The sequence below is a fragment of the Nymphalis io genome, chromosome 8 (genome assembly GCF_905147045.1).
Source record: "Nymphalis io chromosome 8, ilAglIoxx1.1, whole genome shotgun sequence".
NCBI lineage: Eukaryota > Metazoa > Arthropoda > Insecta > Lepidoptera > Nymphalidae > Nymphalis > Nymphalis io.
Window position 1 is genome coordinate 3691452 of NC_065895.1, and position 22864 is coordinate 3714315.

Below are 22864 nucleotides of genomic sequence, written 5' to 3' on the forward strand. Positions count from 1 at the left end.
TCTAACTATAAGCAATATCTACCTGTATATTTTTATTTAGCGAACGATATGACACACGGAGTCACCTGACCTTAAGTTGTCACCTCTTAAACCAATACTTAAACTGTCATGGCGTCATCAACTAGGTACAGTAACAGTACAGTAACAGCCTGTTAATGTCCCACTGCTGGGCTAAGGCCTCCTCTCCCTTTTTTGAGGAGAAGGTTTGGAGCTTATTCCACCACGCTGCTCCAGTGCGGGTTGGTAGAATACACATGTGGCAGAATTTCGATGAAATTAGACACATGCAGGTTTCCTCACGATGTTTTCCTTCACCGAAAAGCACGAGATGAATTATAAACAGAAATTAAGCACATGTAAATTCAGAGGTGCTCGCCCGGGTTTGAACCCACGTTCATCGGTTAAGATTCACGCGTTCTTACCACTGGGCCATCTCGACTTCAACTAGGTATTCGATATTTATTATAAAAAGTAATAGGTACTTTGAAAGATATAGTATGACGATTTAGCGAAGTCGGTAACTTGAGCGTGTGTTGTGTTACTATGGTTTTTTTTGAGCATGTCTAAAAGGCAGTGACGAGGTTTAGGTTGGAGCGCGTTTTCTTTAAGATGCCTATTTACTCTTTGGAAGGATCTCAGGCCATATGGCAGGAAACAGAAAAGCTAGTAAATGTTAATATAAATATATTGTGACGCTACCGTTACTACTTAATAGTCAGAGGCGTTGCCAAAGGACATTAAATAAACGCAATGCAATTTTATTATACACATACGCAGAAAAGTTTAAAATACATTAATTCTTACGCGCTTTATCTCTACTACAATTCCGCAGATGTCGACAATACTTAGTCTCAACCGTGACCAAATATTTGTTATATTTAGACATTATAATCAGGAGGGCTTTGGGTCGTTCAGTATAAACAAACTATGTATAAGATTATATACATAAAATGAAATGGTATTTGTTGATTTTTATACAGGATATATAAATTCGATTGCATATGATTATTCGGTATATGTATATGACGAAAGAGTTTCTTGTTCCTTCAGTAGAATCTGCATACCGAATCGTTGGTATCAGTTTGTCGTATCTTGTAAAATGACGCTTCAAAAATGCCAATCAATTGTCACTATATTTCCTTTGTCTTATTTATTTAACTATTCACTATTTACGTGTTAATTTTGACTGAGTTACTTACTACTCACACGTAGCAGTCAAAGATATTAGGATGACGCCATAGACGGTTTAGTAATTTTTAATTATTTCAAATTCGTAACAGCTAGTTTTTTATGTCAATGGCAGGCGGACGAGCAAATGGGCCACCTGATGGTAAGTGGTCATCACCGCCCAGACATTGGCGAGGTAACAAATAATAACCATTCCTTACCTTGCCAATGCGCAAATAACCTTGGGAACTGAGATGTTATGTCCCTTGTGCCTGTAGTTACACTGGCTCACTCACCCTTCAAACCGGAACGCAACAATACTAAGTATTGCTGCTTAGCGGCAGAATATCTGATGAGTGGGTGGTATCTACCCAGACGGGCTTGCACAAAGCCTTACCACCAGGCAAAGTAAGGTACCACTAGTTAGCTATCTTAATTGAATAAAGGATATTATTAATAAGTTACGGTATCTACGGCAGAAAACCGCTGACCATTGTCAACCAAAATCACCAAAAAAAAAAGAAAAGAAATCACAAACATTTAATTGTAAGCGAATAAATAAAAACACAATTGAGGTAGATGACTTTTTTATTTAACAATATCTTACAAAACACCAGCTTTTATAAAAACTTTTTTAAACTCAATAACAATACGTTTCGCACGATTTTAACTATTTTTAAAATATTTCGGCAGCGGTACCATCTACAAATTAATCTATACACTTTGTATACATCTTAGTAACATCTTTATGTTACTTATATTTAGTTATTGTTTAAACATAACATTCATTATGGAGTTTAAATCATAAAATTTTTGTATTAACATTTCGATGCAAGAAGATGAATAATATGCTACCGGTTATAATAGCACTGCTCCTGAAATAGAAAATAATTTTAATTTCAAACTTAGTGTACAGATAAATATCAAATCTTACGTCCTTGTTGAAATGTGATTAAATTCAAATATTATATTATTAAAAGTTATTTTGTGTTTATAAAATAGCCTAATATATATATGTATATATTTTGGGCTATATATTGGCCTATTATTATATTGGCCTATTATATATATATATACATATATTGGGCTATTGATTTTAATAATAATAATTAAAGAGTCCTAAAATAAATCACATTCATTATCAAAAGTAAATTTACATATATTTCATATATTCATTTGAAGTAGTTTTAAAATATAGTAGTAAGCTTAATAATGAACATTTATTTATATGATAAAAAAATATTCGTACCAAACAGCTACACGACCGACGGGAGAATGTTTGACAAACCTATATGGCGCTATTCTGTACTCCCCGTCGTTCCTAAACTGCTTCAATATTCTGTCTGCTCTGAAATATCACGGTATAATTTAATAAAAATATAATTTTACTATTGGCTTTAAAGATTACAATTCAGTCAAACAAGCTTATCGAAATTTAAATATTTTTATTAGTCTCGAGACATAAAAAATTGTAAATAATAAACTTTTCGAATCATAAAAAAAGTACATCTTTATAGGGGCTTGAATTTTTTTCAATTAAATAGCTAAAATTTTTATTTAAACGCTTCAATTGAGTGGTCTATTATATAAATAAATAGTAACTCGGACGCTACTCGGAGTAAATGATCTTTTCATTATTGCTTAATTACTATCGTCGTATTATTTCGAAGCGACATGATCACAATAAAAACAATTCAGTCGCTAAGTCTGAACTGTATCATTGTGTACATTGCGGGCCGTGAATCGCAATGCTCTAGATTCTCTTAATCCATCAGGCGTGTTAAGGCCGACCTTTATGTTAAATTAGAAAATAAAGAACGTAGCCCTTACTGGCTAGCTTAAAAGCCTATATCCCGAAGTTTTAGGTTTCAAAGTTTTGGGAAAAATTACATTTATTCGGGTTATTGCTTTAAGAAATTCTCTGTTCATTGTTCGAAGAGAATACTTACACGTTCCGCGAGCTGGTCGCAACAAGCGCAGTTCGACGGCCATAACGTTTTATGTCTAAAGACCCAAAGCTCGCGAGAACAGATGTTACCTGTATTATCAAACGAATCTATATTAAACACAACAATACACTTCGCCTAAATATCACATGCACGCTGGGGATAGGGGAACGGGGACGCAGGACAGAGCTGCATGTTTGCTCCGTCTCTCATTATGATGAGAGGGTACTTGGGTTTGCTGTATATAATATATCTACATATATAAGAGCAGTCATCCACCAACCCACATTGGAAGCAGCGTGGTGGATTAAGCAAGCCTCTTCATAAAGCAGAGGAGGCCATAGCCTTAGTGGGACATTTACAGCACTTTTACATTTTTTACTTTTTATGCAACGATTTGACGATCGCTCGCCAACACGCCTGCCCAGCGCGGCGAGTATGGGCAAACCCTCCTCAATGGCAGATGCGCCCAAAAAAAGGCCCCCAGTTACCACAGGGAGCTTTGGCGCACCTTGAGAGAGGCCTATGTTCAGCAGTGGACAATGATTGGCTGTTGATGTATGCAACGATTACTATTTATGGAGGTCGGCCCGATTCATAGGCCGCGCTGTTTATATACATTTCCAGTATAGATATAATTCCTCTACTTGACCGCATTTTACTGCATTTTATTTTATTGACGTAGTAGTAAGTTTTTTTTTATTTATCAGTGTCTGATTTATGTCATTTTTATACATTTTGGTTTTATCCATAAAGGAGTTCGTAAATTGCTATGTAGCTTTGTTTAATCCGCTGATAGACAGCCACCTCAGCATAATAGATTTTTTCGATTACCACATATCTCATAACTCAACAAATAATTGAAAAAGTTTATGTCTCATCTAATCGTGGCCAATAGAAATAATACCATTCTCAGCTCCTACTCGACCACCGCGCCAAATCTTTAACGTAAATACACCTGCGGCGACATCGCTACCCGAATTATATTTATATCCTAACCTTAAATCAACCTTGACAGAGGAATGAAAAATGACTTCTCTTACGTTTAAAAAATCAAACAGCTCGATGTTTAAAAAAAATATCCCGGGGCCAAAATAAAGATTCACTCGCGACACTCGACCATTATCAATCCGTTTTAACTAGCAACGGGAAATATGCATGCACGTGTGGGAGTGCGTGCGCGTGCGTGTGTGCGTGCACTGGCCGCGCGCCAAGCGCGCCGGGCGTCCGCGCGCGGCTCCGGCGAGCACCGTGTCGCACTGTGTCACTGTGTGTGACACAAACACCGCGAGGTGGAACACTCTTCTCAAAACGTTTCCAACACCGCGCCTGCTACGCGGTAGCTGGAAAACGTTTCCCGAAATGACGTTCCATCGGTCGAGGTGACAATTATTACTACCATAACTGTTCCGTAACATATGGACTCTAATTTTGGCTCCGAGGATCGGGACGACTCGGGCGGAACGTGTTTACTAATCTATACGTAAATAGCATCACGCCGAGCTCCTTATGTAATGATCCTGGCCGGAGACTGCAATAACGATGCCCGTTATGTCTCTTCGAGATAAGTGCGTCGTTGGTACCGTTGCGAAGTTCCCCGGGAGAATTATAAATAGCTCTTATTATGATTATCAATTTCGTTTATCGGGCGATAAATATTTTACTATTGATGGTACCTTTTCGACATTAATAACTCGTTCCTTAATTGATTTAACGTGTAGTAAATCGGGGCGATGACTCGGCGGATCGTTGTTCACGAGATTCTGTAATAAATATAATCGTTCAAATTTCATCGTTATTAAAACTCATAAAAAAGTTGTGTCAAATCTTTATTATTGAAAGAATGTAAATACGAGTATAAATATTCTGCAAAATGAATTCAGTGCCTTTTATTTGGTGATAAGGTTTATTCAGTAGGCTTTTGTGTAAAATTCATCTGGGTACGTACCATTCACTCATCATATATTCTACCGTCAAACAGCTATATACTTAGTATTGGTTTAGTAGTAAAAGCAATGTAACTTTAGGTACAAGGGACATCACACCTTAGTTCCCAAGGCTAGCGACACATTGGTGATGTAAGGCATGGTTAATATTTCTCCCGATGTCTATGGGTTACCTATGACTAATTTTCACTTGATTTGCATTACATGTAAGAAATATCGGTCCTCCACACCGATTTCGGCCACGGCGGCCAATCTCAAGAGAGATTAGCCAAGTGCGCAGGAGATATTATAGTTCACAGGTGTTTGCGCAAACACAGGTGCACTCTCTATTCCCTAGCTCTTATAATCCGATGAGACGACAATCAGACAAGACCGAGAAGAGTTCATGCGCAGGACCAACGGCTTTACTTGCTTTCCGAGGCACGGGAGTGTACACACTTCCAACTTAACTTAACTCAATAACTTTTTATTGGCCCGATCTGGGAATTGAACTCACGACCACCGGGTCAGCGGCTTGATATCTAGCCAATATACCAACGTGGCAGTAAGAAAGAGGCAAGCATGTAAGAAATAAATAAAGCTATATAACTACTAACTTTTCCATGCGTCTCCATCTAACAAGTACTACGTGACCTATAATCCTGTAACTTTTATTCTTATATTTGTTTTTATCTTGGTCCCAGGCTACCTCAAGGTCAAATGTAATGATTGTTTAGGTATTTACTCGTGATGAGGTATAGTATGTTTATTACGTAATTACGAGATAATTACTATCAAATTTTATAGTATAAATACTTAACAATATTCTTTCGCAAAGGTCAAATTTTAGAAATAGTATCTCTTGTGAGGCTGCACAACTAATCTTTCATTTTATTATTAACTAGCGTTTCACCCGCGTAGTTCCCGTACCCGTAGGAATACGAGGACAAAATGTACCCTATGTTACTCGCTAAAAATGTCTTTCCATTGGTGAATGAATTTTTAAAATCGGTATAGTGGTTTAGGCGTGAAAGCATAACAAACAAACAAACTCACATTCGCATTTATAATGTTAGGATACGTGATCGTTCAATATAGAAAGAATGATTACAACAAGAAATAGGCAATAGTATTTTTTAAAGTAAATAAAGCCAGTAAATAACCAGAGAGAGAATTGATCATACTTTTAGGTTTTCTATCTATAATTCTAAAAACGTTTGTCCTTACTGACTATCAACGCAAAACCAAAACTCGAGTCTAGAAAGTTTAAATTAAAAACAACTTATATTAATGAGAATAAGAGAACATAGTATATTTAATAACATAATATAAGAATCAATTTTAAGATTTTTCGAAATTAATTTTTTTGTGGCGGAACCTTTGGTGTAACTTTATATGAAAGTCTTTGTTCTTTGAAGCTATAAAGACAAAGCGTTGTCAAAAAAATTCCGTAGTTGTTTGTCTCAACAGCACCGCGCCGCAACGACAGATTTAAAATACAATTGTATGTTTGAAGTACGAGTGACATGCGACAGGAGATGTTTGTTTTTCACGAAAAGAAAATGTAGTAAGCGCTAAGAGCTTTTTGTTGTTATAAAATAAAACGAAAGGGTTCTATAAAATACCGAGAGTTAGACTTCAATTATATGTATATATAATATAGCATTACAAGTTAAAATCTAAGAAATATAAAAGGTAGTTAGAGGACATTTCGTGATATTTTTTTATCAAGGAAATTTTATTCCAGTATGTTTCTGATTTGACACAACCCTTGAAAATATAATGTAGTTTTACATACAATATTTAGATTTTAACTTTGAACTGGATTTACTCAAGCAAATCAAATAAAAGATTACTTTCTTTAAATAAACCCTCTTAAAATATATGTTCTTAAGTACAATCATTAAATATCGTAAAAGAAAATATTTTTTTAAAGTATTTCATGGTCAATATGATCTCAATAATGTGACTGTAGTGTACAATTATAAATTAATTAGTATTTTAAAATATGAATATAACTGGCCTCCAAAAAAATCGACCCACCTACATTTTTTGTAAAAAAGCTATCGTATGGTTTTAAACTACCACATATTTATATTTTTAAGATTGATAATGAAAAAATGCAATTGTAAATATGTGACAAAACACGAAAACACAAAATTTTACGCAATTTTATTTTTTTGTGTACAAAACGATTATGCCGTTTGTTTTTAAATTTGGGTGCCTAAATCTTACTTTAATAGGGAGTGTTTCCTCCTCTTGACCTAATCACTGCCTGCATACGCCTATTAAGTGACCTGATTAGCTTTTTAATGTCTTCCTGTGGGGTCCGTTGCCATTCTTCAGTTAGGGCAGCTTCCAGTTGATTCAGGGTTTCTGGAATTGGATTTCGTGCTCGAACCGTACGTTTTAGCTGGTCCCAGAGGTGCTCTATCGGGTTTAAGTCCGGACTATTGGCTGGCCACTGCATAACTGGAATTTCGACTTCCCTGAGATAGTCTTTAACAATTCTAGCGACGTGAGGTCGTGCGTTGTCGTGCATAAGTTGGAAATTATCCCTAATATATCCAGCGTAAGGCATCACATGAGGCTCCAGAATGTCCGTTATGTAAGTTTCAGCATTAACAGCACGATTACGGAAAAAAACCAGCTCTGTGCGTCCCGTTAAAGAAATACCTCCCCAAAACATTGTAGAGCCTCCACCAAATCGGACTGTTTCTCGAATGCAACACTGAGTGTAGCGTTCTCCTGGCCTTCGCATGACGTTACGTCGTCCATCAGAGCCTACTAGAGACATTCGGCTTTCATCACTGAACAATACTGTCTTCCATTGGTTCAGTGTCCAATCGATGTGCTGCCTAGCAAATTGTAGTCTTGCTTGTCGATGGGATGCTGTGAGTTTTGGTCCTGTTGCTGGCTTGTGAGGGGTTAAGTTTTGCTCTCGAAGTCTTCTTCTTACAGTATTTTCACTCACAGACACTCCACGACTTTCTCGGAGTCTACCTTGAACGTCAACAGCCGAAATATGTCGGTTTCTTAAAGACGTCAAACCAATAAAACGGTCATCGGTCGGGTTCGTGACACGCCCCCTGCCAGATCCTGGTCTCCGGCGATACTCCCCAGTCTCCAAGTAGCGTTTGTACACTCTTCGCACCGCTGAACGACTTAATTTTAGTGTTCTAGCCACATTTCGCTGACTTAACCCCTCATGAATAAGAGCTACGACTTGAGCAGCTTCTGCTTCAGTAGTATCCATTTTTTATGTTTAAGCTTATTAAAATTATTGTTTCAACAAAGTTTCATACACTTAATCAATAATAAACATCGAACCGAGATGACTCCGCGTTAAGAACTGGAAATAAACTAACCATGCACTTTGTGCACAAAGTAACGTTTTCTTATCAATACTTAAAAAATATTCCAAATATCCTCAATAACACTTACAACTCCTCCAAATCAATATCAAGTGGGTAATAAAATGTTAAATGTATGTCCCATAAGTAAAACAATCCACCTAGGTCGTCGCATAGTTAAGATAACAACTTTGTAAGTAAAAATATACGGGTGGGTCGATTTTTTTGGCGGCCAGAAATATAAATATTTTACTTCCATTGGTGGTAGGGCTTTGTGCAAGCTCGTCTGGGTAGGTACCACCCACTCATCAGATATTCTACCGCAAAACAGCAATACTTGATATTGTTGTGTTCCGGTTTGAAGGGTGAGTGAGCCAGTGTAATTACAGGCACAAGGGACATAAAATCTTAGTTCCCAAGGTTGGTGGCGCATTGGCTATAAGCGGTGGTTGACATTTCTTACAATGCCAATGTCTAAGGGCGTTTGGTGACCACTTACCATCAGGTGGCCCATATGCTCGTCCACCTTCCTATTCTATAAAAAAAAAAACAAACTTTGGGTAATACTTTAATATTGTTTTTGCGGGTGGTCGAGAAATATGATTAACGTGTTTAATCATATTTCTCGACCCGCTTCCATTACTCACAACTTAGTATTCAATTTATGTTGTATTATGGTTTGAATGGTGAGTGAGCCAGTGTAAATTACAGATCTCATAATACGGAAAAGAAGCCGCGTTTAGTTATATATCTATCATGCGCTCTATTAGAATTGGTGAGGGTTCGAACCCGAAGAATTACTATGTTTTTCTTTGTATTTTTTATGTAACCTTGTTACTATGTTTTTTTGCATGTTTTCGTATATTTTATAATTATGTAATTACACACAATCCTAATAATCTGGCTATATAAAGTGTCAGAATGAAGCATTCAATTAATCAATGGTTAGACATTACCTAAAAATACGTTTTACACTTGCTGAAATCGACGCTCAGTTCATAAATTTAAAAAAAAGTAAGGAACGCTTGTGGTTATTATACAATTAATGATTTTTTTGATGATAGCCTACGATGCTAGCCTAGCCTTGATACCTTGGGAATGAGACGATCGTCGCCTGGCTATTTTTTTTTTTTTAAAACCGCTTAGTTTCTTTCGCCGTTTTCTCTCAGGGCTGGGTGTTTCTAGTTTGACTATCAATAAGTAAGTGTAATGCTTCAATGTTGAATAAAGTATTTTGATTTAGATTTTTGATTTTGACGTTTGCATTATTTAAAATTCCAATTTACTAGTTAGTTAGTTAGTAATGTTAACTTACCATATAAGGAACAGCTCCACGGATTATATTAACTTTGTTGCAGAAAGGACTCAGGGCAGCAAGTTTTTCTTTTGGTCCCACGGGTTTTAACTTTCCACTTGCCTCACAGGCCGCCCAGTGACCCAAACGAATGAAGCAGTAACCTAAACAAAATATACTATCAAGTATTCTTTTAAAAATATTTTAATATTTACTTTTATTTATAGACAGATGTATCATGAAAAACTGCTGTATATGTATCCACCAGTTGGAGCGTGGTGGATACACAGGTAGCAGTTTTGCATGATACACACGCAGGTTTTTCACGATGTTTACCTTCAACGCCGAGCACGAGATGAATTTTAAATAGCCAAATGAAAACTCAGTGACGCTCGCTCAGGTTTTAATCCACATTCTCTGGCTACGATTCTTTTTGACTTCTAATTCAATTTTTTTTGGTTGTATGGCCCTGTGCAAGCCCATCTGGTTAGATACCACCCACTCATCTGATATTGTATTGGTGGTGGTGACTACTTACCATTAGATAGTCCATTTGCTCGTCTGCCTTTCCATATTATAAGTAAAGAAAAAAGCTACTAGGCCATCTCAGCTCAATATTGTATAAAATATTACAAAATATTAAAATGACAGAAAACATATATCTACTAATACTAGTGTTTTAAAAATCAAGCTTCGACTGTATTAAATGTTTTTTTTTGGTTTTACTGGTGGTAGGGCTTTGTTCAAGCCCGTCTGGGTAGGTATTCCCACTCATCAGATATTCTACCGCAAAAAAGCAGTACTTGTTATTGTTCTTCTGTTATTTCTTTATAATTTATTTCTTACCCGAACAATATGAGTCCCATCCTGCTTCATGGTAGGTTTGATTAACATCAAACGGGATTTTTAGTTTAACAATATTCATACCCGTTTGTAGCCAACTAAGTTTTCCCTCTAAAAAGAATTCATATAAACTGAAAATGAGAACAGTAAATTATATAACAAACGAAATAAACTTTATTACCCATAAATTAAGTAACATAATAAATAATACTCCTTACTCTTGGAGCGCGTTCGATTTCCATGTTTCATCCGATGTTAATTTTCTGCCCATTTCATGAGATATATATTTTGTATCGAATATTGTTGGGAAGAGGTCATTTATATTTTTTTTAAATACAGAGTAATTCTTTGGCAAGGGTCCTATAAACTGACTGTGTAAAAGTATAGTGTCTAAGAATATGTTGTGACCCACAATAGGTTTTTTATGCTCTGCAAGTAAATTAATTATCTGTGAAAATCCTAATATGTTGCTTATTAAATTTTCTTCCAGTACAGTTATTGGTGCACTTTTTGCGCCTTCTACATTCTTATCTCGGTATATAAGGACCTGAAAAAAAATTTGCTTAGTGGCTTGTTGTTAATATAAGAGAACATGTAATTCCAAGAAAAAAAAGATTTTAATCTTTTTTTTAAAAGGCCACTAATCTTATGACGATCGGTTGAGAAGTAGTTGTTAAAGTGTAACAAACTCACAGATAAATAAACAAACTCACTTTCGCATAAGTCAGTTTGAGGTTTTATTGAAAAACATTTTTGATTTTTTTTTAAATTATTTATCAATACAGGCATAGGTAATAAAATCATCAATATTTACTCAATTAATAATTAATTTTTCAGTAGTATTTTTTATACAAGATCCCAACCTTAAAGAGTAGAGAAGACCTTTGTCCACTTTGTTTAATTCATTTTACTATATTAAATAAAAACAGAGTGAATTATTATTTACAGTGGTGTAGTCCTCAGGAGCTACACAGCAAAAATTACCTTATTGCTATTACCTAAGCTATCAGTCGTAAGTACATCAGGAAATCGCAGTCTTATTTCATTGTGGACTATATAACGCATTACGGGATTTTCAATATCAAAATAAAGAGTTTCTTCTTCACCATTCATCAGCCACCTGGAATTATTAATATGATTTGTAAAAACAATAATATTATTATTAAGATCAAGAAGGCATATGTATTTTGTATGCCTTCTTGATGTATATGTATTTTGTATAAACTTTATACTTTGACGGGAGTAAATAAAAAAACCACAAGTTTATTTCAAGTATTGATCTTTTACCTGCTGATATTCCTTATACCTGCAGTAGTTCTAAGGGTTTTGGTAATTTTAAAATTAAAATTATATGTATAGTGAATATATATTAAGAACAAATACTACAATGATATCTACGGATGGTATTTAAACTATTAAATTTCAATTGATATAATTTAATAAAGCTATTATATAAATATTAATTAAATTTAAACTGGAGAAATAACATACTTTGACACCTCAGAACAGTAATGCTGAAGAGTTCTTTCATCGTCCATATTCATTTTATTAATTAGATTAATAAACAGTGTTTTATCTTGTAGCTGCTGCCGTATAAGCTTTTCCTCAGTTTTACTCAAGTAAGGAAGGCCTTCATATATAAACTGTGAAATAACAACAAATAATCTTACAATAAATATCCATAACTATATCTTTATATTACTATCAGTGTTACACTAATGATGACTATTTTAAATGTTCAATTTAGAATTTTTTTAAATGTTTTATTTAGGTAGCCATAGCAAACCAAATTAGTGAAATATTTTACATTTTATTTACCTTGTTAAAGTTAAATTTGTGTTTACAAAGAAATCGAAGTGTAGAAGCTTGAAATATAAAAGACTGGTCTATATCACAAAAGGCTTGCGGACACAAATGGAATGTGTAACCAACAGCTGTATAGCTGTCTTGTTCCCTTTCATACTGGAACATTGTTAAACCGAATTGAGTCATGATCATTTTGCTCACTTCATTCTTAATAAGATCATATCTTTCTTTGCTGGTGTCGAATAACCTGAAAATTAAAGTAATTACACATTTAAAAATTATAATACGAGGTAAGATGTGTTATAAAATTAAAATATACGTACCTATGATTAAAACTTTCACCCGATAAAATTGCCGTAAACTCCGCGTCGAAACTCACGAAACACGATCGTTTCAAATTATTGGTTATGTTGTCTAATTCTTGAGAAAAGTTATTTTTTGTAATCTCCATTATATTACTTATAGGTAAAAAAATTAAAAAAATTATGAGTAAAGACTTTTTTCATGAATATATAAGAAAATATGTTTATTTACCCACAAAAATTACAAGCAAGTTATTCAACTTAATTTATGTCAACATGACTAACTGTCACGTGTCAACTGTCAGCGCAATCTGTTGAAGGCAGAATTATTATTGTAAGTTCTTAAAATATTTAAATGATATAAAAAAAACACTGTGTAGTAGTTCTACATGGTACTTACACATAAATAATATTTATAAAAAATTATATGACAAATTTCTGGAAAACATGAAATTAAAACTTGTTCGATTAATTGGGTTGACCATTAGTCTCATTTGTAGGTAAAATAATGAATATTTTAAACCTTTTTTTTCCGCTAGAAAAAGGCGTTATGTGTTTCTCCCACGGTGCCGAATTACGCCCGAACATCGTAATACCACGTGAAAAACCAGCGGTTCCTTCTCCATCTTAACGAGGAGCGCTATGGGATCGCTTTTGCATGCTACCGTGACTGACGAAAAAATATTTTGAATCTAGATAGCATTACAATTTTATCTCTCTGCTAAAGATACAATTCTAAACGTAGTTTCCTTTATTATTTTTTTATTTGCCTCACAACAATAGATCGCAGTTTTGAATTCACCTTCGAATCTATATATTACATTATGTATAAAAATGTTAGGTAAGTTCGTTTTTTGGTAGATTCAGCTCAGATATTAGGTTCAACCTCGGAATGAAAGTGTATATAATAATAAACTAAAAAATATATATATGAAACTTTGTTTAACCATTCTAATAGTTCTTAATCAAATCACCCCTGTAAAGTAATGCCAAGTAAAAACTAAAATTATTTTTTTATTATTAAAAGAAAATGATATTGAAGTTTGACACAACAAAAAAATAATAACCGTTAAAAATCAAAAGTTAACAAAAACTTTTAAATATTTCTACGATCGAATTAAAACTACGAAAAATATGAATATTCGTTTCTTCTAAAAAACAATATTACAAAAAAGTATTATAAAAAGTTAATGTGAAAAATTATAAACTATATTTTTTTGGTTACATAAATTGTATTTCATTAATAAAATCTTGTAAATGTTGGTATTCATCTTCGTCGTGACATTTGTCAGAGCGGTCGTGGTTGCCATGAAGTATTATGTTATGGCGCAGATGTTATTCGCCTCGTGAGGCGAATAACGAAGGCCAAGGCTCGTGAGCCTTCGCCATATGTCCCTGTTAGGCATACTTGTGCGTATATATTGTGCTATAGAATAGCAAAACAAAAATGTTATTATACCCTCATTGATTTTAAGCTGTTGCTTTAAGCGGATTGTTACATAGCAGCGTATAGTAATAAAATCGTACTACATATTATACGACATAGTATCCTGTCCTCTAAGTGTCCTGTCAGTTCTTTTAAAAAAGATTTAAGCAACATTTGTTAGGCGTTTTAGTCTTTTAAATAAATTAAACTATATTTTATTAAATATGTTACATTTATTAAGTATGTTGTATTATGTCTATAAAATATATATCTATAAAAATTTCAAAAAATATTGTTGTAGAATCAACAATTTAAAAGTTGCAGTGACAAGAGCAGTTTTCTACTCTTCATCATATTAGACCTATTTATGTTAAATAAACTCTGACGAGCTAGCATCGGTGGTTCATTACTACTTTGGCGTAAACCATATTTTATGAATAAGATTTATGTCATATCTAGATAAAAGTTCCTCTAAAGTAATAACTAGCGGCCACAATTCTTATACTTTCTAAGCGCCATCAGATGTACCACACATCAGATGGGTTCAAGATGTGAACCCACCGATTCTCTTCAATGTTTTTATTAAAGACATAACTAATTGTGTTTCCTCACAAACAAACTTTAACGTACCTACCTTCGTTTAACTCGTATAAACATTTCCAACTATTTTTACATTTCTACATCTAATTAAGATATTGGACACTATGCTGCTTTGCCAAGGATATTTAGACTATATAATACACTTCCAAGCAGCAGGCTGACTTAGATATATTTTATGATTAGTGTTACTGTGTTCCGGTTTAAAGAATAAGTAAGGGACATAACTTTTTAGTTCCCAAGTTTGGTAGCATATTGAGCACTTACAGCACCAATTTCAACCGGCTATGGTGACCACTTATCATCAGGTGGCAGAGAGTACTTACACGGGATGCAAGTTAGGCCCCAATATTCATCTCAGACACTACCAAAGAGCAGAGATAATTGTTAGAAACATTTTTGACGGCTTGAGGCGAATTCACAGACACATCTTTATAAACACGGATTTCTGAGCTACCTGTGTTCGCCGCAATCTATAAAAACTTCAATTATAAAATGTGGTTTTGTTCAACTATTACATCCAGTTTTGCGTTATTTTTTTATTATTTTGTAATTAAATTATAGAGAATGTCATATTTTAATATTGCGTTTACTAGCTGACAAGGAACGGCAATTAATAAGAAATGTGACGTTGATTTTTAAGAATGTATTTTCAAACGTACTAGTTGCTTATTTTTATCAAAAGTAATATAATATTGTCAATATTACAATTATAAATAATAATAACAATTTTAGGCCAACCCAAGTGATTTGGTACACAATACCAAAGCATTCGTTAGTATTGGCTACTGAAAATTATCCACTAACAGCGACTTGACATACCGTTAACCAAAAATACCGACTAGTAGGGCCAGTACAGTCTTTTCCTTATACACTTAATCGAAAAGCGCAGTACACGCTTCAGAACACAATTACCAATGCGAGACCAACGCTCATTATCACTCCGTTGACTTTAAATTTTATCACGATCTACCTCCTCGCACCAAATATCAATGTCAAAATTAGAAATATAAAAATATTGGTTGGATCTCACCGTAGTATTGATAGATCGTATATATATATATATATATATACCACCAGCACCAGCATGGCTATTCATGACAGTACTCACGGGACGCCATGGCGAAGACAACGACTCCACCATAGTCACAATCACTACCTGCGGTCGCGGCAGCGTTAATAGATTTCTGAAACGTGAGTCACGGTCATGCGACCGTTATTAGGCAAGTTTCTTAGTTATCATTGTACAAGATCACTCTTAATTAATACTAATCCAAAGCAGGGTAGGTAAATAAAGAAATTATAGCAACGTAAGCACAAGCTGAATTTTAAAGTTACTAAGAAACTTATTAAGTACGACATATGGTAAGACACAGTCTATCGATTTTAAACAAATTGAAACGTACTTACCAGATCGTTTTTGTCGTATAATACGTTACCACAAATTATCTTCACTTCTTGCAGTAATTTGTTACGTGTCGTAATTTCACTTGTAAATGCTAAGCAATACAAACGCGAATCGAACTGGACAATACGAGCCAGCACATATGACGTAGCTTCTTAAATGGCGTTCTTCGTGACTTAAATTCTTCCATTTAGTCAACAGTGACGTCATCACACGGCTTGCATATGCCGCATGGGAGATTTGTGACAGCCACGATGAGGCGCTGTCCTTCAGTGCCTTACTGAGAGCTATGATGAGCGATGCACCTTCCAGTGGACGTTCATTAACGCAAATATCAATCGTAGCACACCAAGCACGTGGATCAGCATCTGGTTGCTCTGAGTTGAACTCCGGCAGAGAAATCTTGAGTGACGATACTGATGTTCGAATAGCCTCAATCAATTGCATCATATTTCTCTGCTGAATCTCGAACATTGTGCGCCAGTGGAATTCAGATCCCACTTCTGATGTCGGCGGCAGCGACGGCTGAGCGATAGAGCTGTCTTTGTCTATGTTCGGTGGTACGGGGTCCATCACGATATTGTATCAAAATAAACTCGATGTAGGTATAACCAAAGATTTATTATTGCAAATCACAATCCACTATAATTAGGTATAGGTACTAGGTAGGTAAACCGACAGTTTCGCCTTGGAGGTGTGGACTGGTCGGTTTCTCAAACGCAAGTGTTTGATACACAGTCCCCCCCACTTTCCAACACGACTCTGTCCACATAACTTCAAAAACAAATGACGTCACCGCGTTTACCCGTTACTACTATATTCAAGTCGGCGACTTAATTAAAATTATTGTTTTCCACGACATATTAATTTTAAATTATTAAATAATTAATCATTAAATATCGTAAAAGAATTTTTTTTTTAAAGTATTTCATGGTCAATATGATCTCAATAATGTGACTGTAGTGTACAATTATAAATTAATTAGTATTTTAAAATATGAATATATATTATCTGTGTATCTATCCATCTGTCATTGCGGGTGTCATATATCGCGGAGCGCGGGAAAATACAATATGTAATGGAATTGACGCGAAGAGAAAACGGTGTTTGTGTATAGCTGATATATAAAATTAAGTATGTTGTATTTAATTAGTCATATCGACCTTACGCCGTGAGATAAAGAGTTAACATTACTGTTGTAACTGCGTTAACCAAAACAGCAAGTTAAACGAACAAATTAATAATAAAAGTAGCACCAAATACTTATTAATGTATTCCTGCCTTAACGAAGCAAGGTTAATCAGTGAGGCAGGTGTGTTTTGAAATTAAATATAAATATTTTAATATGCACAAATTTTGGGTAATACTTTAAAATTGTTTTTGCGGGCGGTCGAGAAATATGATTAAACACGCTTCTATTACTTACTACTTAGTATTCAATTTTGGTTGTATTATGGTTTGAATGGTGAGTGAGCCAGTGTAAATTACAGATCTCATAATACGGAAAAGAAGCCGCGTTTAGTTATATATCTTTCATGCGCTCTATTAGAATTGGTGAGGGTTCGAACCCGAAGAATTACTATGTTTTTTTTTGTATTTTTTATGTAACCTTGTTACTATGTTTTTTTTGCATGTTATCGTGTATTTTATAATTATGTAATTACACACAATCCTAATAATCTGGCTATATAAAGTGTCTGGATGAAGCATTCAATTAACCAATGGTTAGATATTACCTAAAAATACATTTTACATTTGCTGAAATCGACGCTCAGTTCATAAATTAAAAAAAAAAAGGAACGCTTGTGTGATTATTATACAATTAATGATTTTTTTGATGATAGCCTACGATGCTAGCCAAGCCTTGATACCTTGGGAATGAGACGATCGTCGCCAAGCTATTTTTTTTTTAAACCGCTGAGTTTCTTTCGCTTTTTTCTCTCAGGGCTGGGTGTTTCTTTTCCGAACCGGTGGTAGTTTAGTTAGTTAATGCTTCAATGTTGAATAAAGTATTTTGATTTAGATTTTTGATTTTGACGTTTACATTATTTAAAATTCCAATTTACGAGTTAGTTAGTTAGTAATGTTAACTTACCATATAAGGAACAGCTTCACGGATTATATTAACTTTGTTGCAGAAAGGACTCAGGGCAGCAAGTTTTTCTTTTGGTCCCACGGGTTTTAAATTTCCATTTGCCTCACAGGCCGCCCAGTGACCCAAACGGATGAAGCAGTAACCTAAACAAAATATACTATCAAGTATTCTTTTAAAAATATTTTAATATTTACTTTTATTTATAGACAGATGTATCATGAAAAACTGCTGTATATGTATCCACCAGTTGGAGCGTGGTGGATACACAGGTAGCAGTTTTGCATGATACACACGCAGGTTTTTCACGATGTTTACCTTCAACGCCGAGCACGAGATGAATTTTAAATAGCCAAATGAAAACTCAGTGACGCTCGCTCAGGTTTTAATCCACATTCTCTGGCTACGATTCTTTTTGACTTCTAATTCCATTTTTTTTGGTTGTATGGCCCTGTGCAAGCCCATCTGGTTAGATACCACCCACTCATCTGATATTGTATTGGTGGTGGTGACTACCTACCATTAGATAGTCCATTTGCTCGTCTGCCTTTCCATATTATAAGTAAAGAAAAAAGCTACTAGGCCATCTCAGCTCAATATTGTATAAAATATTACAAAATATTAAAATGACAGAAAACATATATCTACTAATACTAGTGTTTTAAAAATCAAGCTTCGGCTGTATTAAATGTTTTTTTTTGGTTTTACTGGTGGTAGGGCTTTGTTCAAGCCCGTCTGGGTAGGTATTCCCACTCATCAGATATTCTACCGCAAAAAAGCAGTACTTGTTATTGTTCTTCTGTTATTTCTTTATAATTTATTTCTTACCCGAACAATATGAGTCCCATCCTGCTTCATGGTAGGTTTGATTAACATCAAACGGGATTTTTAGTTTAACAATATTCATACCCGTTTGTAGCCAACTAAGTTTTCCCTCTAAAAAGAATTCATATAAACTGAAAATGAGAACAGTAAATTATATAACAAACGAAATAAACTTTATTACCCATAAATTAAGTAACATAATAAACAATTCTCCTTACTCTTGAAGCGCGTTCGATTTCCATGTTTCATCCGATGTTAATTTTCTGCCCATTTCATGAGATATATATTTTGTATCGAATATTGTTGGGAAGAGGTCATTTATATTTTTTTTAAATACAGAGTAATTCTTTGGCAAGGGTCCTATAAACTGACTGTGTAAAAGTATAGTGTCTAAGAATATGTTGTGACCCACAATAGGTTTTTTATGCTCTGCAAGTAAATTAATTATCTGTGAAAATCCTAATATGTTGCTTATTAAATTTTCTTCCAGTACAGTTATTGGTGCACTTTTTGCGCCTTCTACATTCTTATCTCGGTATATAAGGACCTGAAAAAAAATTTGCTTAGTAGTTTGTTGTTAATTAATAAGAGAACATATAATTCCAAGAAAAAAAAAGATTTTAATTTTTTTTTTAAAAGGCTAATAATCTTATGACGATCGGTTGAGAAGTAGTTGTTAAAGTGTAACAAACTCACAGATAAATAATCAAACTCACTTTCGCATAAGTGACTTTGAGGTTTTATTGAAAAACATTTTTGATTTTTTTTTAATTATTTATCAATACAGGCATAGGTAATAAAATCATCAATATTTACTCAATTAATAATTAATTTTTCAGTAATTTTTTTATACAAGATCCCAACCTTAAAGAGTAGAGAAGACCTTTGTCCACTTTGTTTAATTCATTTTACTATATTAAATAAAAACAGAATGAATTATTATTTACAATGGTGTAGTCCTCAGGAGCTACACAGCAAAAATTACCTTATTGCTATTACCTAAGCTATCAGTCATAAGTACATCAGGAAATCGCAGTCTTATTTCATTGTGGACTATATAACGCATTACGGGATTTTCAATATCAAAATAAAGAATTTCTTCGTCACCATTCATCAGCCACCTGGAATTATTAATATGATTTGTAAAAACAATAATATTATTATTAAGATCAAGAAGGCATATATATATATATATATATATGTATTTTGTATGCCTTCTTGATGTATATGTATTTTGTATAAACTTTATACTTTGACGGGAGTAAATAAAATAACCACAAGTTTATTTCAAGTATTGATCTTTTACCTGCTGATATTCCTTATACCTGCAGTAGTTCTAAGGGCGTTTTTGGTAATTTTAAAATTAAAATTATATGTATAATGAATATATATTAAGAACAAATACTACAATGATATCTACGGATGGTATTTAAACTATTAAATTTCAATTGATATAATTTAATAAAGCTATTATATAAATATTAATTAAATTTAAACTGGAGAAATAACATACTTTGACACCTCAGAACAGTAATGCTGAAGAGTTCTTTCATCGTCCATATTCATTTTATTAATTAGATTAATAAACAGTGTTTTATCTTGTAGCTGCTGCCGTATAAGCTTTTCCTCAGTTTTACTCAAGTAAGGAAGGCCTTCATATATGAACTGTGAAATAACAACAAATAATCTTACAATAAATATCCATAACTATATCTTTATATTACTATCAGTGTTACACTAATGATGACTATTTTAAATGTTCAATTTAGAATTTTTTTAAATGTTTTATTTAGGTAGCCATAGCAAACCAAATTAGTGAAATATTTTACATTTTATTTACCTTGTTAAAGTTAAATTTGTGTTTACAAAGAAATCGAAGTGTAGAAGCTTGAAATATAAAAGACTGGTCTATATCACCAAAGGCTTGCGGACACAAATGGAATGTGTAACCAACAGCTGTATAGCTGTCTTGTTCCCTTTCATACTGGAACATTGTTAAACCGAATTGAGTTATGATCATTTTGCTCACTTCATTCTTAATGAGATCATATCTTTCTTTGCTGGTGTCGAATAACCTGAAAATTAAAGTAATTACACATTTAAAAATAATAATACGGGTAAGATGTGTTATAAAATTAAAATATACGTACTTATGATTAAAACATTCATCCGATAAAATTGCAGTAAACTCCGCGTCGAAACTCACGAAACACGATCGTTTCAAATTATTGGTTATGTTGTCTAATTCTTGAGAAAAGTTATTTTTTGTAATCTCCATTATACTACTTATGGGTAAAAAAATTAAAAAAATTATGAGCAAAGACTTTTTTCATGAATATATAAGAAAATATGTTTATTTACCCACAAAAATTACAAGCAAGTTATTCAACTTAATTTATGTCAACATGACTAACTGTCACGTGTCAACTGTCAGCGCAATCTGTTGAAGGCAGAATTATTATTGTAAGTTCTTAAAATATTTAAATGATATAAAAACAACACTATGTAGTAGTTCTACATGTTACTTACACATAAATAATATTTATAAAAAATTATATGACAAATTTCTGGAAAACATGAAATTAAAACTTGTTCGATTAATTGGGTTGACCATTAGTTTAATTTGCAGGTAAAATAATTAATATTTTAAACCTTTTTTTTCCGCGAGAAAAAGGCGTTATGTGTTTCTCCCACGGTGCCGAATTACGCCCGAACATCGTAATACCAGCGTTCGTGAAAAACCAGCGGTTCCTTCATCTTAACGAGGAGCGCTATGGGATCGCCTTTGCATGCTACCGTGACTGACGAAAAAATATTTTGAATCTAGATAGCATTACAATTTTATCTCTCTGCCAAAGATACAATTCCAAACGTAGTTTCCTTTATTATTTTTTTATTTGCCTCACAACAATAGATCGCAGTTTTGAATTCACCTTCGAATCTATATATTACATTATGTATAAAAATGTTAGGTAAGTTCGTTTTTTGGTAGATTCAGCTCAGATATTAGGTTCAACCTCGGAATGAAAGATATATATAATAATAAACTAAAAAAAAAAATATGAATCTTTGTTTAACCATTCTAATAGTTCTTAATCAAATCACCCCTGTAAAGTGCCAAGTAAAAACTAAAATTATTTTTTTATTATTAAAAGAAAATGATATTGAAGTTTGACACAACAAAAAAATAATAACCGTTAAAAATCAAAAGTTAACAAAAACTTTTAAATATTTCTACGATCGAATTAAAACTACGAAAAATATGAATATTCGTTTCTTCTAAAAAACAATATTACAAAAAAGTATTATAAAAAGTTAATGTGAAAAATTATAAACTATATTTTTTTGCATACATAAATTGTATTTCATTAATAAAATCTTGTAAATATTGGCATTCATCTTCGTCGTGACATTTGTCAGAGCGGTCGTGGTTGCCATGAAGTATTATGTTATAGCGCAGATGTTATTCGCCTCACGAGCCTTCGCCATATGTCCCTGTTAGGCATACTTGTGCGTATATATTGTGCTGTAGAATAGCAAAACAAAAATTTTATTATACCCTCATTGATTTTAAGCTGTTGCTTTAAGCGGATTGTTACATAGCAGCGTATAGTAATAAAATCGTACTACATATTATACGACATAGTATCCTGTCCTCTAAGTGTCCTGTCAGTTCTTTTAAAAAAGATTTAAACAACATTTGTTAGGCGTTTTAGTCTTTTAAATAAATTAAACTATATTTTATTAAATATGTTACATTTATTAAGTATGTTGTATTATGTCTATAAAATATATATCTATAAAAATTTCAAAAAATATTATTGTAGAATCAACAATTTAAAAGTTGCAGTGACACACGAGTAGTTTTCTACTCTTCATCATA

General features: G+C 33.5%; 1 protein-coding gene across 18 annotated transcripts; it reads right to left on the reverse strand.

Moving 5' to 3' along the window:
* Positions 1-1737: 1737 nt before the first annotated feature.
* Positions 1738-22803, reverse strand: LOC126769839 (pre-piRNA 3'-exonuclease trimmer-like). 18 transcript variants are annotated; one of them, XM_050488723.1, is made up of 12 exons: positions 22335-22803; positions 12658-13522; positions 12347-12581; positions 12020-12171; positions 11513-11648; positions 10747-11075; positions 10532-10659; positions 9707-9849; positions 4790-4876; positions 3117-3205; positions 2417-2515; positions 1738-2042 (listed from the first exon to the last, which is right to left on the reverse strand). In XM_050488723.1, the coding sequence occupies exons 2-12, from the start codon at positions 12783-12785 to the stop codon at positions 1970-1972; spliced, it is 1599 nt and encodes a 532-aa protein (XP_050344680.1). In that variant the 5' UTR covers positions 12786-13522; positions 22335-22803; the 3' UTR covers positions 1738-1969. The 18 variants fall into 18 exon arrangements, with proteins under 18 accessions (XP_050344680.1, XP_050344682.1, XP_050344686.1 ...); XM_050488725.1 differs by lacking the exon at positions 22335-22803 and adding an exon at positions 21511-21590 and having other exon boundaries at positions 12658-12947; XM_050488729.1 differs by lacking the exon at positions 22335-22803 and adding an exon at positions 21343-21485 and having other exon boundaries at positions 12658-12792.
* Positions 22804-22864: the final 61 nt, after the last annotated feature.